This window comes from Plectropomus leopardus, chromosome 1, assembly GCF_008729295.1.
Source record: "Plectropomus leopardus isolate mb chromosome 1, YSFRI_Pleo_2.0, whole genome shotgun sequence".
Classification (NCBI taxonomy): domain Eukaryota; kingdom Metazoa; phylum Chordata; class Actinopteri; order Perciformes; family Serranidae; genus Plectropomus; species Plectropomus leopardus.
Window position 1 is genome coordinate 38741039 of NC_056463.1, and position 17228 is coordinate 38758266.

At 39.6% G+C, this 17228-nt stretch overlaps 1 protein-coding gene across 1 annotated transcript; it reads right to left on the bottom strand.

Annotated features, from left to right (window-relative positions):
• Positions 1–1618: 1618 nt before the first annotated feature.
• stard5 (StAR-related lipid transfer (START) domain containing 5) lies at positions 1619–15952 on the bottom strand. The gene is made up of 6 exons (XM_042484830.1): positions 15494–15952; positions 14095–14144; positions 11922–12054; positions 9439–9556; positions 7885–7978; positions 1619–7762 (listed from the first exon to the last, which is right to left on the bottom strand). Exons 1-6 carry the CDS (start codon positions 15581–15583, stop codon positions 7612–7614), a joined length of 636 nt encoding a protein of 211 aa, XP_042340764.1. The 5' UTR covers positions 15584–15952; the 3' UTR covers positions 1619–7611.
• Between the last annotated feature and the right edge of the window lie 1276 nt (positions 15953–17228).

The following is a 17228-nucleotide window of genomic DNA, read 5'->3' on the forward strand; positions in this document are numbered from 1 at the left end:
TGTTTTTAATGCTCTTGGATGTTAAATCTATCATGGTATGAAAAAACAAATAAGCAATGAGGTGCAACAGCAGAGAGATATTTATCAGAGTGTGTGGGGCTGTGTGTCTTTGAGTTTGATCATCCCGCTTGTTGAGTTTTCTGTCAAACCAGGCTGAATTAAATGCTGTTATTAATGTGTTTAATTCTAAGCATGCAAGGGACATCATGCACACAAAAAGTCTTTTGTGAAAGATAAATGTATTTGCACATTGATTATCAACAAACATGCACCATAATAACACGTATTGTGACCAGGAGACTGGACCAGGGTAGATACTTTAACATTTCATTAAACAAAGAAGAGATTTCTTTGCTTAAATTAAAATGGTCTATGGGTGGTAACATTGTCTCTACAAAATATAACTTCTGCGAGTCCAAACTCAAAACACCTCATTGCACACTCAGGATTAAGACACAACTATAATGCAATAGAAAGTCTTTGTATGGAACCACAAAATAAATGTTTTATACTAGTGTGCTTAAAAATGTCAATTTAAAAAAACAGATGTTTATGGAGTCACTTATATCTGCTGTAAGAATTCAAAGAACTTAAAATAAAAATAAAATAAAAAAATTAAAAAAAATAAAACAGTTCAAATCTGAGTGTGTTCAATTCTCCTTATTTGTTTGTGGCTTTAAAACTGTGAGAACATTCTGTATAGCTGCGTTTCAACCAGCAGGTTGGTACACATTTTTTACATTTCCATTGAGAAAAGTTGTGGATGTTTTTTTTAATATCTTTGGGACTGTTCCCATTTTTCGTCACCCCTCTGTTGGGGTACCTAGCACACTGATCCAGGACTAAAAGGTGGAGCTGGAAATGCTGCTGTCTGTTGATTGCTCAGTAGAGAATCAACATTCAGCGCTGAGCTGTGGCTGCTTTAACCACTGTTCATACCATGACAAGTTTTTGATACATTAGTAAACTCTAACTATAAACTAAAAGTATGTTTATAGCCTCTAGCAGCAGCTAGTAATGTAATGTAACTCAATGCATGAGATGACGATAAGAATCCATGGACACACCTTAAATTTCAATATGACATTTTTGACCACTCCATCTGTTTTTATTGTCTCTCTTGGATGACAGACACTTTTAGTAATGAGTGGATAACCAAGTGTTGTTATAATTTTAACCAGGTTATGTGAACAGCATATATTGTAATCCTTACCTGGAGAAAAAAAACTTGGCAGAGCGTTGTACTTACTCCGGCTAGACTAAACCCTTGCTGTTGTCTGAAAAGTCAATGCAAAATCCCACTATATTTAAATATTCCACTGAGAGAGAGTCTCACTCCAGCCTGCAGCCCCATTCTGTGGACATTAAACGGGATGCAGGTTTCACTCTGTATGACCGGTGAACAAGAAATATGACTGCTGAACAGAGCAGTGGGTAACAACAGCCCTGCCTGCATGTAAGAGTACAGTCAGCTGTGGAAATAAACAGATTAAGGGTCTAGGTGCCTGTCCGTAGGGGTTTCTTTTGGTTCTAAAGGTATTATAGGGAAAGCTTTTGATGGAAACACGGCTTTATATACAACTAAAGAAGAACAGTGATGGACAACAACATGGTCTTATTAATCAGTTTAATGCTGGTGAAATACAAAACAGGGTGCAAACAGTACAACATAACCAGTTTCATGTGTTTTGTCTAGACATGGAAAACTCATGTAAAATTGTAAAGAGTAGCAGCAGCTGCTGTCACAAAGACCAGTAAATTATAAACATCTGACATGTTTTGTTTTCCATATATTTTGTAGTAGCTGTCAATAAATGACCCAAGACGGTGTGCCCTCAGGACAAACCTGCGCTGGTGTAACACAAGAGACATGTCTGAACAGAGTTGGAGCACAAGGTGCTGGAACATCACGGTCACAATGAATACTTAAAGGGTTTCACCGATCGCTGGTTGTGCCACAGCTTATATGCTCATTGGCTACTTTGTTATTCCTGTCGAGCGAGATGGTTGTCTATCGAAGTTCACTGAAGTAAGATAAATCAAAGGTGAACAACATGCTGCTGCACTGAACTGCTCTCCGGCCACTTAAATGACTCAGCCAATTTTTAAGCAAACTCTGTCTTCCCAAAGATAAAAAGTTAAGTCTGTATATGTTCAGAAACGAATCTGGCTGCAGATCAGTCACAACATTCTGGTGGCACTCCAAAGACAGATGTCCCAGCAAGTGTTCCCATGGACCCCATTCCCATCCAGTATGAACATGTTACCTGTATCTGGCTATCATATCCCAATGAGGGAAAAAGTTAGAACATGTAAATAATTCAAGGTGCTAAATCGTAGGTAACTTGACTTGTTTGAGTTTCATAAAGATGTTTTTCCTCTCATCTGAGCAGCTTCCTCAGTTCTAACAGACTGGTTGGGAGTCGCAGACTTTTAACCCTGTGTGGCTGTGAACCCTAGAGAGTTGAAGGTAGCTGCATTTCCATTGATAATTGTCAGTAGTTTTAATCATGACAAGCAGCCCCTTTCACATGATCTCATTTCACTTTGTCATTTGACATATTATTGTAAAAATATTAATTATTGAGACATATTGCACCACCTGTGCTGAGAAATCTGCCAATTCCTCCAAATGGAATATTAGCATCTGAATAAAATGCAAGCTAAAGGGATCATCAGAGCACTACGAACAGTAGGTTTAACTGAAGAGGCCAGATACAGGTCATATGTTGGTACCTGGTAGAGATGATGTCAAGAAGTCAAAAACGTGATTCAGTGTTGATTTACTGAGTGCTACGAATGTGCTTTCCTGGTTTCCAATCACTTTGTATTCCTCATGTGATCATGTGTTGCTTGTACTTTAGCAGCTACCTGTGTGTACATTGAGATCATTTCACATAAAGGAAAAACCTTGCTGGCTCCATTTAAATAACATACACATGAAAATCCCTTTAGATCAACATGCAATTACATCTCAAGCACACATGACTCAGTGAACTGGTGAGATGAATTAAAATGAAAATAATATTACTGGCTACACTGTGAGGTAAAAAGATGGTACCGGTAAAGCGCCAAACAAAGGAATCTTGACACCTAACATAAGACTAGGTAAAACATTTCACCCTTTATGGCTTATCATACACATGAAGGCTCTAGAGACAGTGGCTACGCCAGTAGTTCACCACACAAACCACATGTTTCATGTAGCCTTTCCTCACTCATTCATGTCATACTGAGGGTTTAGCATCAGCCTCCATACACAGAGGCTCGACGGAAGGCTTACTATGGGTCCCAAACCAATACAGTACATTTGTGGTGATATCTATTTTCATCTGAATACATGTAGCAACATGTGCATAAGGTAATAGCAGTTGTGGGCATAATTTAATAGGTTATTACATTATGGGGAAATGAGTGTGTCCTACACTTAGCATATATATTTATTGACTTGGCATATATATATATGTGAGTGTGTGTGTGTGTGTGTATGCATATATATATATATATATAACTTAGATTTCATATATAAGTCAAGATATATCTCAAGGCTGTGTCTCAAATTTGATGTTGATGAAGTCAAAATTTTTCACATTGTGCATAATTAGCAAAGAATCCATCATGGCTGACTTTTATGTTACAAGATGCCTTTTTTGTAGAGCATATTGAGTTGCATGTGTGCTAACTTTCAAGTCAGTCGAACTTGCAGTGTGAGGGGGCATGCCCTTTCCGATATGACGTTTTTAGGTTATCATATTTCTTGGGAAGCATTTGCACATCATTTCCAGTTTTTGGGCCAGATTTCCTGTTTCCAGCTCAGGAAAATTAGAGCGGAGGCCCCTAATGACAAATATGATGATAACAAACCAGCACATCACGGTAAGGCTCGGCTCCTTTGGGGCTTGAGCCCAAATTAGTTACCACTGATACATGTGCTAGCTTTTCTGACAAAGTATCATTATCTTTCATTGCTATCTTTTCTCACAGTAACACAGTTTTCACATATTAGCTGCCAGTGATAAAATATGTTATACTGCTTGGATTTGCAAACATTTAAAGTAACTGGAATAGTTATGTCTGACTGATTATTTCATGCTAAGACTCACCCAAACAAAATTTTGCATTGCCTCTGGTCATCAATTTTCCAGGACAGTGGACATCTGTCATCCTAAATTTTTTTCTCAATTAAAAATGAAATAATTTTCTCATATTGTATTCACTTATTACATTATGCCCTTGTGGTTTTCTTAAATGATGTGCTAATTATTACATTGTGAGCTTTTATTACATCTAAATTATTACAATATGCACAGTTATTAAATTATGAGTTGCTACAATACCTGAGGAAGATTCTGGCAGTTGTGGAATAATCTGTATGATTATTAATAATGTATTAATATATTATCTATGTAAATAAAAAGCAACTTTTATATTGTTAAGTTACACAATACATACAAGATTTTTTTTCTTCCAAGTGCTGTAAGCTTTCATGGTTGTGTACAGGTACAGAGGAATAAGCTTGTTCATGGCATAGCATGGTAAAGATAAGATCAATGGTCAGTGTGGATGGACTTCTGTCCAGGTATTCGTTGTGTCTTAAAGTGTCAGCTAAGAATTAAACACTGCCCCAATCTGGACTAGTGAAAATACTCTTGTTACATACAATGGAAATCGAGTTTGACTTCATCATTCCCTAATTTTTTCTTAAGTGTCTTAATAGGAGGTCATGCGTTGAGTAGAACCTCTGTACAGAAATGAGATTAGTGTTCACAGAGTGCACTTTTGACTTGAATCTGGCTCACAAAGGCAATCCTTAAGTAAAATTACTAATAAACTAACAAATACACCATTACATGTAAAATCCCTACATATAAAATGTTGCTTAAGTAAAAGTAGTATTAGGGATGATGGGGAAAAAAAATTCTATTCTTAGAGACATTAAAATTCTCTCTTGAAAGATTATGTCTGGATGCAGAAAAGTCAATAATATATACAGCATACAAGTCAGACCATAACTGTCAGCAAGAGCGTCAGTCAAAAGTTACATTTCCACTGCATGGTACGTCACAGCCCAACTCAGCTGGACTCTCTCTCTCTCTCTCTCTCTTTTGTTTTTTTGCTTGCAAAGTTGTAGTACCTGGAACTTTTTTGGTACCACCTCAGTCAGGGTCCCGGTGGGTTAAACCAGCACCAGAGGGTGGAGTTAAACACCGCAGACCACTGACTCAAGTCAGAGAATCATTACTAGAGTTGTTACTTATGTGAAATGGGACGTCCTGCAGAAACCTGACATTTTTCAACAGTCAAGCTACCTTAAATAGCGACGGGAATTTCTTTTTTCATATGATACACATCTTCGTAAAAAAACCCCAAAAAAACAGCCTGCAAAACTACGCTGTACACTACACCATAGCATTCGGCTGTACAACCAAAAAATTGTATCTCGTTAATTTTTAAGATTCTGGCAGTTTCATAATAGTTTATCACTATTATATTCCTGCCTTTCTACAAGATTTATAATGAAAATCACAAAATATAGAAACATTTTAATGTCATCATAGCGGGCGTCACAGCTACACTGTGTTGTCTTTGAAGTGTTTTCTTCAGACACAGAGAGGCCAGATCTTTTAAAACCAAAAAAGCTTCCAAACAGCACACGCAGCTACTCTGTCAGGCACAAGTTCCTCTGGTGCCTCTCTGCTCTCTTTCTTCATCCCGCCTCTCTTTTCTGATCTTGACTGTACTGTGGCGACATAGCTCTTAACAAACTGTTATGCTACCTGGCTAACTGGAGAGCTGCACCCAGAATGCCATTCAGCAATGTAACATTACTTTTGTAAATGTACAATTATTAGTGTAACTAATTGTGTGTCACACACTGCTGTGTGCCTGGGTGTTTCACCCTGCTGGAGAATTAAATAATGTTTGCTGTGACTGTGGCTGAGAGGTAAAGCGGGTCACCCACTAATTGGAAAGCTGCTGGTTTGATTCCTACTACAATGATAATTTTACTGCCTGTTGAAAAGTTGCAGCAATTCAGGTAAGCACAGGCCCGATGAATAGACTGTATGAAGATGGATGACATAACAGCTCCCCAAAAGTGAAGCCAAAGCATCTGATTTGCCCCCTGGTGGCTGGCTGCAGTATTGGTCTAAACCCTGCCCCCTGCCCCCTTTTAGTTGTTGACATAGGCCAACAACTAAAAACTCAAAGTTCACTCCAAATATATTTTTCATGAAGATGGTTTCTGTCATTTAAGGTCGTTCTTATTATTCTGCTGTTTGCTGTAGTGTTCATATTTCGTATACGTTTGGCTTTAATTAGTTGACTAATGACATGACTGACAGCTATGTGTGCTAACAGGTGTGCTTGCGTTTTATGGTGCTGCTTGCAATTGGTCAGCTGGGGGGAACTTGATACTGCCGAGATCACTACAGCTCCAAATGACTTCACAAGAGCAAGATGGCAGTGGCTGCATTCGGAATATTTTGGCTGCATTTTTGCACAGTGGGGTTAAGTGGGGATGTGCCATCCATCTTTACACAGTCTATGGTGTGGCTGTTGATATAACAAAAATCATATCTTACAGGATATTACAACCAGTATACTGCCTACTGCACTACTATGACACAATTGTTTTATCTTCAAAAATGTTCTTGCCATTTGCTCATATGACATGGGATTTTTTCCCCCCACCACATCCCTTTAATGAAAGGTCTATTATCTGAGCTGAAAAAGTCCAGCGTCTGCTTGTGACCACCTTTGTGAGCTCAGTGAGTCAGAAAAGCTGTTATAAGATTTGAGAATCTAGCTAACAAACTGCAGGCAGCTGGTTCTAATCTTAAATGAGTTTTAGTGTATGATGTAAAAAAATGCACTTAAGAAACCAATGCCATGCAAAAAGGGAGACACTTTTCTGCTCAATAGAGCAATACAAAACATGTCCTATTTCAAAAAGGGGGAAAAAGAGGCCACCTATGCCATCCCAGCTGTGCTTCTGTGTGGCTAAAAATCTACATTGTTTATAGTTGAGCTGGAGATGAGCAGAAAAAAATATGAGTTATGAGCCAGTACTCAAAGCCAACAACCTGATAGCAGCATAGGATAAATAAGGTCCATGCAACATGCATGTTTACAGTACACAATGAAGTATGCTTTTATATGAAGAGGAAACATCTAGTGTCTCACCATAGTGACAAAAAGGAAAGATGCTCTGTACTTTTAGCACATGTACATATACAGATTTGGCATATAATTTTCATTCTTTAGATTGGAGGAAATATATCCACCCCACAGATGGAAAGAGAGTGGATTTCCAGATGCAGGTTTTGTCAACTGTAAGCCCTCATTCTTATTGTAGGAATTTTTTAATATGTGAGCTGCTTTCAAATAAGAGGGCTGACTGCTGAAGATGGACATGATTCCTCCTACAGTAACAGGAATAAAGGAATGTACATTTAAGATAAACTGGTTTGGATCCATTTGAAAAGGGTGACAGTTTGATAATCAGTGTGCTGATTGCTGTTGAGTTTGAATTGTTTAAAATGGAATGAGTAACTGGCCTGACCAGACAGCAGGCCTCAGGTTAGAAGGGAGATTTTGTAACTCTGGGTGTCAAAAGTCCTTGAGAGATTTGACAGCCTTGGCCAGATTGCTGTAGAACTCCGCCATGCTGGAGGGGAAGAAGGAGTCGACCACGGAGCGAGGGAGGAAGCCACCCAGGTCTGTCTGGAAGAAGCTCAGCACCTGGGTTTTGTTGGGCTCTCTGAAGGAAACACATGGGAAAAATGTGACACGTAAAAGAGAAGCAAGTATTACAGTGAAGAATACTCCCTACAAACACATTCTGTACTTGTTTAATGCGTGTTTCAAGGTTAGTATACTCACCCTGAGATGGGAACACAGATGCAACCACATGGATGGTTGAATCCTCTCACATAGCCAGACTGGGGGGGGCAGCCCGGGTGACTCACATTGGTGGCTGTTTAATACAAAACACATGCATACATGCATATTTGTCAACATGACATTGATTGCTGTCTGTAAATGGCGACTCAACCATGTGAGCAAAGAAACTAAACTCTCATCTCTATGGAGACATTTTCTCTTCAACTAACAAAATGATCAATCTATGTCTGTATTCACATAAAAGATAGAGTGGTCATGGTTTATAGAGGAAGTCATGGTAAACTGGGCAAATTTCCTAGTATTTTGTTTTTGTGTGGTTGTATGCCTCCTCGAAGCACTCAAGTTGCACTTACAGATTACTATCATGTCTGTAAAAAATGATTCTATACGTATGATTCTACGTATGATTCTATATTCTTCACACACATCTTTCCCCGGCAGCACAGAAGATCTCTAAAATCAGCACAGTTTACAGACGGACATCCAAGATTAATGTCCCCAATTCAGTATCTGCCCAAATGTCTTCCCTTCTGCTCCTGAGATATGATGTTGAGTCATGGCCAGAAAAGTGTTTTTGCAGAGCATTATGATGTCACACTGAAGTTGACCTTTGACCTCTTGGATATAAGATGCCCATCATTTTGTCCTATTAGACATTTATGTGAAATTTAAGCACATGAATTCTTGAGTTATGGCCAAAAACATGTTTTTTGAGTTCTCAGCGCAGTTCGACCTTGAACTTTGACCACCAAATTCAAATCAGTTCATTCATGAGTCCAAGTGGACATTTGTGCCAAATTTAAAGAAATTCCTTTGAGGCATTCTCGAGATATCATGTTCACTGGGATGAGACGGACACACAACCTGAAAACATAACTCATCTGGCCACAGCTATCACTGGGACCGAAGTATATAAAAACAATTTCAGAATAGCTGTGAAAAAAAACAGACAATGACGAAAAGAAATCTTTCACTTCTGACTAAAATCCGTCTGTAGTTGGAGTTCTTGCACACACGTCTTTAGTGACAACTGCTCAAAGTGGAGAAACATGCAAGGCTAAAGAAAAAAATCTGAATGCCCAGTGCTGTAAATGTATAATTTTTTTTACCACATTTGCGAGATTCATGTGGGTCACATTTTCAGGTGTAAGTAATGGGTCTAATAATCAATAATAACAGATCTATAAATCCAGAAAAATATCATCCCTGCTACAATCAATGGACAAGATGGATTAATCTCTTTGATAGCTATTTTTTCAGACATATTTGATTGAATCCAAATCTTTTCTTGTTGTGGGGCAGAAAATCAATCAAAAATTGAAAAAAAGGGGAAACCTTGTCATTAATGTGTGACATTTAGTCTATATGAATCTATTCAGTCTGTTAAGAGCTGCAGTGTATCCACAGTTTGCATTCAAACCACTGCCACAAGTAAAAACAGTCCCGTCCCCACTGCATGGCACAATGACTCTTAGAAAGTACAACAGAAACAAGCACATGAAGTAGAGGAGACAAAAATGAGTCATTACGCACCATTTGATGAAATGGTGCCATCTTCGTATTGCTTAACTAAAATAACATCTACAAAGTCTCGTGGAGCTATGATACCCATAGCTGCTGAGGGCGTGACTGTTCGGCAGATAGAGATGTCCTGTGCAAGAGTGGGAGACAAGGTCATGTATTCAAAGACTGGAAGAGTTGAACAAAGCAAAAGAAAGAATGAATATCACCTCTGGTATCACATGTATGTATTTAAAGCTGCACCAGGCAAGATGTAAATTTAGAAAAGTGTTTGTGTCCTAACTGATGAAATTCGGTAGGTTGGGAATGAAAACTGGCAAAGCAAATACAAGAAGAGAGAAGTGACTGATCAAAATGTGAACTGTATCCTCCACAAATCGTTTTCGTCCTGTCTTACTTTGGTGTCCTGGCAAAAAAAGTCTCAACGACCAGTTTGATTATCATCCATGACACATGTATGCAGTTTACAGACATGGCTCCCGACTAACATTTAAATTGGTTGCACTGATGCACCAGACTTTTTAGACCTTGTCACATGCTTCTGGGACTGCGCTCCTGAAATTGTTATTCCACTTTCTTTAGTCTCTTCTGGTTTCTTCACTGCTCCTCTTACTTTGTGGGCTGCTGCTTTATAACTGTCCATGTTTCCAGATTACAGTCTTAGTTTGTAAACTGCTGTGTGTTTGTTAATGGCATCCTGGATGGTTCTGGTAATCCGTGGGTTCTCATGGTAGAATGATTTAAGTGTCGTTTTTGGTACTGTTGCTTCTGTAGTTTAACAGATAAAATCCAGCACAGACTCGGTGAGTTCACTGATGACATCAGTGATGTTGATGGTGGTGTCCTGGAACTTGCTCCAGACTGCGTGTAGTTCAGACTGCAGGGCGGCCTCTGATTGGCCTGACCATCCCCTGAACTCGTGTCACTGGGGTCATACTGATCTGAACAAGATAGCCACATGGTCGCTCTTACAGAATACCGACCATAGGTGACTCTAAAAGGCATATATAACAGTGGTTCAATGTCTTTATTTCCTTTGTGGCAGAGTCAATATGAGGATGGAAGTAAATCATAACCTTATTAAGTTTCACCTGATTAAAGTCTCCAGAAACAATTAGCACAGTGTCATGATTACCGGTCTGTGAGCAGTTCAGGTCTTTGCAGACGTCTGTCTGGTATTTTAGGATTTACCTAAATTCCTATGAAACAAAGGACAGTACTATTTGTTCAGAATATCATCAGGTTGATCTTGATCAGATGCCCGAACCATCTCAGCTGTCCCCTTTTGACTCAAAACAGCAACGGCTCCACTCCAGATGTCTGAGCTCCTCACCCCATCTCTTAGGCTGAGCCCAGACACCATACAGAGGAAACTCACTGCAGCCGTTTGTATCTGTGATCTCATTCTTTCAGTCTCTACCCAGAGCTCGTGACCATAGAAGAGGGTTGGGACATACATGGACCAGTAAATCAAGAGCTTTGCCCTCTAACTCAGCTTCCTGTTCACCAAGACAGTCCAGCGCATTCATTTACTCATTCATTTATTGATGAATTATATCCACCTCCTCCACTGCAGGTGGAGATATGCCCTCTTTCAGCTAGCTGCTATAAACCTATATTATTTTTACAGGCCATGATACAGACCCAATCACAATCATAACTGTTAATTTACAATATTTTCTAGCAGAAAACCGTCGCATCATATCATCAAACGGCGCTGAGCAAACTCTGCCTTCATTGATCAGTATAAAGCCACCTAAAAAAAATCAATATCAGTTTTAGTATGCACTATATTTAGAATATTTTCCCTGCTTTACCTTGCTGTGAGACAGCCCTTACTGACGGGGATTTGAATCCATTATTACTCCACTCAGTGACAGAGTTGCTGGACTAACACTGCCTCCATTCTATTCTATTGTTGAAGGTAAAAAGGAATCAGTGATAAGCAATAAAGGTATGAGTAGTAGTATGGTTAAAATTTTAACGATACCCATTCCTATTCACAAGCAAGACCCGCTTATCGGTTTCTGAACACAGGACGATGTCGGGTCTCAATGTGGTGGTGGCGATTTTTGTGGAAAACTTTAGCTGCTTGTCCTGATGTGCTCTCAATGACCAGTCGTTACCTGGGGCCGAGACTGAAGTTCTTTTTGTGGAGCAGTTCTTCACTGTTTAAATTTATGGCTGTCAGGCAAACTGGTGCAACCAATGAAAATGTTAAGTCGCACTTAATTTTTGTTTCACATGCTACCAAAACAGTCACACTGAGGAGCCCTGACTGACATGACCCCACTAGATTTCTGGGTACTGCAGTTTTAAGTTATAATTTCCGAACAGATTTGCTGCCATTTGAAGCCACTAATATGTAAAAGACACCTAATGCAGCTTTAAAATCATTCAGACAAATGAGACTACTGTGTGGAGTGAAAACTGAGTCAACTTATATGATCGTGACAAAGCAATACCTCATTATGAAAGACAGACAGGTAACACACCTCTGTGATTTGTTCCAAAAGCTCAAACTTTTTCACGTTGTTATCCCACTTGACTCTAAGTCCACTGGGTACTGGCTTCAGGCACTCCCATACTTTCTCTGGGCTGCCACTGACAACCCCCTCGCCCTTATAACTGCAGAGGGAGTCAGAGGACAGATCACAGTCAGGAGGGCAGGTTATTAAAGGGATATTTCAGATTTACTGGTGAGAAGATGTAAGAGGTACTTATCCATAGACAGTATATTACACACAGTAGATGTCAGTCAGCAGCCCCCAGTTTGGAGACAGGCTGGAGTCCAACACAGAAGCTAAGCAATGTGCTGCAGAGGGGTCAGCAAGCCACCTAAACACAGTCCAACCTGAAAAAGTCTATTTGAGTTCACTATGTCAAGAGTATTTTCACTGCTTTACCTGAATGTCAGACAGCGATTTGCAACAGGAAAATGAAGCCCTTGTAGCTCTCTTCAAAGCCAGACCACATAGAAAGATTATAGTAATTAAACATCGCTGAACACAGGAGCTGCTGGTCTACCACTGCCTCCATCTGTTTTTTTTGTTTGTTGTACTAAAAAAGTTGTTGGGATTCACCAAAGTTACACAATAACACTAACTAACTGATGGACACAGCGGTAGACCAGCAGCTCTTGAGTTCAGTGAGCTAAAATTACTGCTTTTCTCAATGAAGTCTGGTGGCTTTGACGAGAGCATAGACAGAGAACTTCCTTGTCAGACTCCAGCCTGCTTTCCCAAGCTGGAAGCGTGCTGACTGACCTCTACTGTATGTAATAGACTGACTATGGATAAGTACCCATACAACTGCACGTCATGGAATCCAAACTATCCCCTTATGGCATGAATCGGCTGTGAGTTACATAAACACATTGTTGGACAGGCAAATGCACACAGATAAGCATTTCTTGTAATCTGCACACTGTTTCCAAAGTGTTTCCTTGCAGAAACTCAAAAATGAATGATCTTCTAGAGTGCACCTTTCTTAAATATAATACACAAGGCATTACATGCAAGAACTGTACCCATGATGTAGAGTCTGAAGTAGACTCAGACCAAAATTCCTGAGACTTTTGACACTGTGGAACAGTATTGTTTAGTAGTGGAGATAGTTAAATAAACAAATGAAGCTACTTTTAAATTTACATGTAAAAGTGACATTTTTCGACCAAGGAGTGGTTTAGGTGCAAAAATAAATGCTTGCAATCGCTTCAGAATCCTGAAGAAAACAACGACAGCAGTTTGACCCCTAACATGCTACTTTAGGCAGAGGTAAACATTTTCAGTGTTTTAACAATAAGATTGCAGGTACCCCAACTTTAAGCAGCGGTCATGAATTTTCCTATGGGAGTTGATTTTCAGTCTTTTTATGTGACACCTTTACAAACACATTGATGAGGATTTTTTTGGTAAGGAACTTATTTCCAGATTGGCCAAATATCTGATAATAGTACCTGACTACGTAAACACTGGTACTGTAACTTTCATTTCACTAATATAATTGCGGATGAAAAATCTGCACAAAAATAAAAAGTTTAACAGTAGCTGTAAACCGTTTTTCACACATTTTTTTAAAACATATTTTTTACAAGGCTGACAGAAGTGACTTTCATAAACCTATATTCAACCCACATTTGACCACTTTAATTCTGATGCAATTGTTATCGACATCACCACTAAACCAGAACATTTACAGTCTGTGATCTGGTGTCATTTCAGACCTTCTTTTGTTCATGGGGCCATCTAATGAAGGGCTAATGCAAGGATGTGCTGTTCAGTCATATTTGAAAGTGATATCTTGAAAAGCGGTATTACAGTACCTGCTGGAAGCAGCTTATAAAGGCTTATAATATTATGAAAATATCATGTAAAAGTTAAAGTAACATCTATGATAAAGTAAGCTCATAACCAACCCACAGTCTTTGCCACAAGATTATCCCGAGGGAAATCATTCTGAGACATCACTTTTCATGTGCAGTGTTAGTTAACATGCTATGTAGGACAGGTAGCTCTTTACGCAGACATGTAGTCATAGTTGTAAGAAAACGTCCTGACTATAACCCTTACCCTTGTGTTTACTCTTGAACTGGCATATCAGCAAAGTATGAAATGTTCTATCTACACAACCAGATAAGAATGAAAAGGAGAAGCTGAGTTTTCTCACACATTCCCAGGGAACTCAGACGAGGGGCGCCATGACACAACCACGTCGTTCTGCAACAGAAAACAAGCCATTTATAGTAAGCAACATTTATTTTTGTGTAATGAATGTCTCTGGCAAATGCTGTTCCAGCTTACACACTACACATTTCAAAGCAACAAATAAGTCAGAGGATGTGTCTTTCTGTCCTCTTACTTGAGGAGGAGGTGTGATAGAAGGGCCACTGATACCCTGCACTGACAGTCAGCCATCACTGAGCACCACCTGCTGACTGCCGTCTATAGCTTTGAGTGTATGGTTGGCACTTGTCAGCTCATATGAGTTCAGTGCCAGTGTTGATTGGTAGGATGTATTATTTCTGATTAATCTGAATAATGAACTTTTTGATAAAAGGTGGTAATATCCGTCAGCCGTGCATTTAAATAACTGCCAGTGCCAGCTAATGCCAAACAATGTCCTGAATGAAATGCTTGTTTGTGGTATTCTGTAACTTTTTATTCCTCTAGTGAGAAATATCTTTTAATGAATGCATTTATTTCGAAGACATACGATGCCTTTACTTGCTCCTTGGTAATATTGTACCTCCCAGTTGTGCAGTCATTATTACTACATACATTCAAGTGCCCTGGTCAGAAAAAAAACAGCAAAGATAGAAGCTCAACGTAAAAAGGTTCTTTTTGTGGCTAATGTTTTACCTAAAGCAAGTAGCCAGAGCTCATTTGTGCTTCAGCAGCAAAACAAAGCACATCAGGTATGTATTTGACCTTTAATTCATCCATGAGCTCACCTGTCATGCTTTACAGTTTGAAGTTTGCTTGCTGGCTACAGCTTATAGATGCATATACTAAGATTTGCAATTATTACAAGTAAATGATAGCTTCTAAGAACATTATAAACAATGCATTTTCTGCCGTCAGTTGTTCACACTGGAACGTCACGCAAACGTCACAACTCAGCAACTCGGGTATCATCGAAATGTCACTTTCCACTCGCAATTACGACTTTGAAAGGCCATTCGTGTAACTCGTGAATCCGCTAAATATCATATTTCCGGGAAGCATGTGAAGGCAGCAGCAGTTATAATGATTAGTTCGCACGCCTGCAAAAAATCACGTGACTGAACAAAAATTAGGAATTTAGCTCAGACTTTGCTGGGGTTTTTTTTTTACACTTGTTTAGCGCGTGGAGTATCGTTACTAAAGGAGCCCCAGGTTTCGTGCAGGCTGTTGAAAGCTGTGGTGTCAGGTGACGTCAGGCTCACCTCACCTGTGTCGGTGAGCAAAGCCACATGTTTAATATAGAAGCTTCCGGTCGGTTCTCGGTGCCGTTAGCAGAGAACAGTGTGTATCGGAACCAGGTCCATTAATATTCTAAAGTTTCATATCAAGCAGCACACATTTACCGATTTCTTGCAGACTTTCCATCCGGACTCATCCCTCTTGTAGCTGAGCAGGCAGTCCCCCACTGCCTTCGCTTTCTCTTCATAATCCATCACAGTAACGTACACCTTGACGTTACTTTGAAAACCGTGCGTTAATTTGCTGACAAGCTGACGTTACCGCGGCGTAATGGTCGGATACTGTTATTTCTGAGCTCAACAGAAAACCAACATCAGACTGCAGCTGGACTCTGTCACGGAAATCCAGCCGCCTGTAGACAGCTAGCCTTAGCGTTAGCGTTAGCCAGAATGAATGAAACGTGCTAAGCTAACCCCGCATCGTCAGAAACAGGCCGCAGTGTGCGGGTCAGAGGTCAGAGAAGCTCCGTAACCCTGTATGACAGCACACACCTGCGCCCCCACAACGCCACACAGCAAAAGAAATGAATAAATACAGTACAGAGAGAATCGTTAGCAGCGGTGTCAAACTATCGAGAAAAACACTACATCCGGTTATACCTTTCAAAAGAAAACCCTCATTCACAAACTGAAGCGTGTGTGAAAAAGTCCCGTTGCTGTAATAACACATGTAGTGTATTTTCGATAATATTCAGTGATTTAATGACGTATTTGACCATTTTTTTGCACACAATAAAACATTAACTTGGGTGACAAATTCCATGAATCTTATTTTGAAGGCAAAGCGCTCAACTTCTCGCAATCTGGGCCACGTTCAGCTCCAGAGCGAACCGTTTTGCTTCAGTTTCCGGGTTGAATAGGCGTTTGGGGCAGTGTGAGGCTACAGTGGCATCATCAGGACGATGACGAGGCCTTGTGGAAAAGAGGAAAGAACAGCAATAATATTTGGAAAAATACAAAAGCAGTTCATGTTGTTGAAAAGGTCATAGGCCTACCTGTGAGGATTTCAGCTTTCCATTAAAAAGACAAAACAATAATGTTCATCAGAAAGACCACAAATCAGAATTTGCCTCAGAGGGCTCTCATGTGACATCCCTCTGTCCTGAGACCCTCACAGTGACTAGTGGAATATTGATATTAATCTTATTTATATTGAACTAGAGAATATTGGCAAATGTTCAGTAAAATGTGAGATCTGCTCGTGCAGCCAACATGGAACGGGTCTGATGTGAAGTGACGTTGTAGATAAATTCCCAAGCCATGAGAGGAATAAGGGACACAGAGACTACTTAAAATGGAAGAATTTGCAACAATTTTTGATTGCAGTTAGTGGCAGTGACAGTCACAGAAACAGCTACAAACAGAAACTGAGAAAAAAAGAGCTCTCTTGTAGAGAATCCTAGATAAACACTGTGCTTGGCATCAAGGAATTTACCTTTCAGGGGTAAAACCAAAGATATAGATGATATCTACAATGGTAATTTCCCAGGCACAGTAGAGCTGTTTTCTCAGTATGATCTACTGCTGAATGAGCACTTAAAAAAAACAGGAACCAAAAAAAGTAATCAGACTGATACATCTGAGCTCTGACATTCGAAATGGGTTAATTGAATTTTGTGGCAGAAGAGGTCTGAAAAGAAATTTTAAAGGAGAGGGAAGATGCCATTTATTATTCAGTCATCTGTGATGCTATGCCAGACATTTCCCAAACTGAGCAAAATGTTATGTTCATAAGATATGTGATATAGAACAAAGAAACAGATGACTGGGAGATAACGGAATGTTTTCTTGAGTTTCGGGACTTTCACAAAAAGACAGTTGCCTTCCACACCTTAAATCT

What these genes read in the sequence shown, in the direction of transcription:
- stard5 (XM_042484830.1), bottom strand. Translation starts at nt 15,583, where the DNA reads ATGGATTATGAAGAGAAAGCGAAGGCAGTGGGGGACTGCCTGCTCAGC. An exon ending in TCTGAGTTCCCTGGGAATGT is followed by an intron (nt 12,055 to 14,094) that starts GTGAGAAAACTC and finishes CTCCCTCTGCAG; the next exon opens with TTATAAGGGCGAGGGGGTTG. An exon ending in TGGCACCATTTCATCAAATG is followed by an intron (nt 7,979 to 9,438) that starts GTGCGTAATGAC and finishes TGTATTAAACAG; the next exon opens with CCACCAATGTGAGTCACCCG.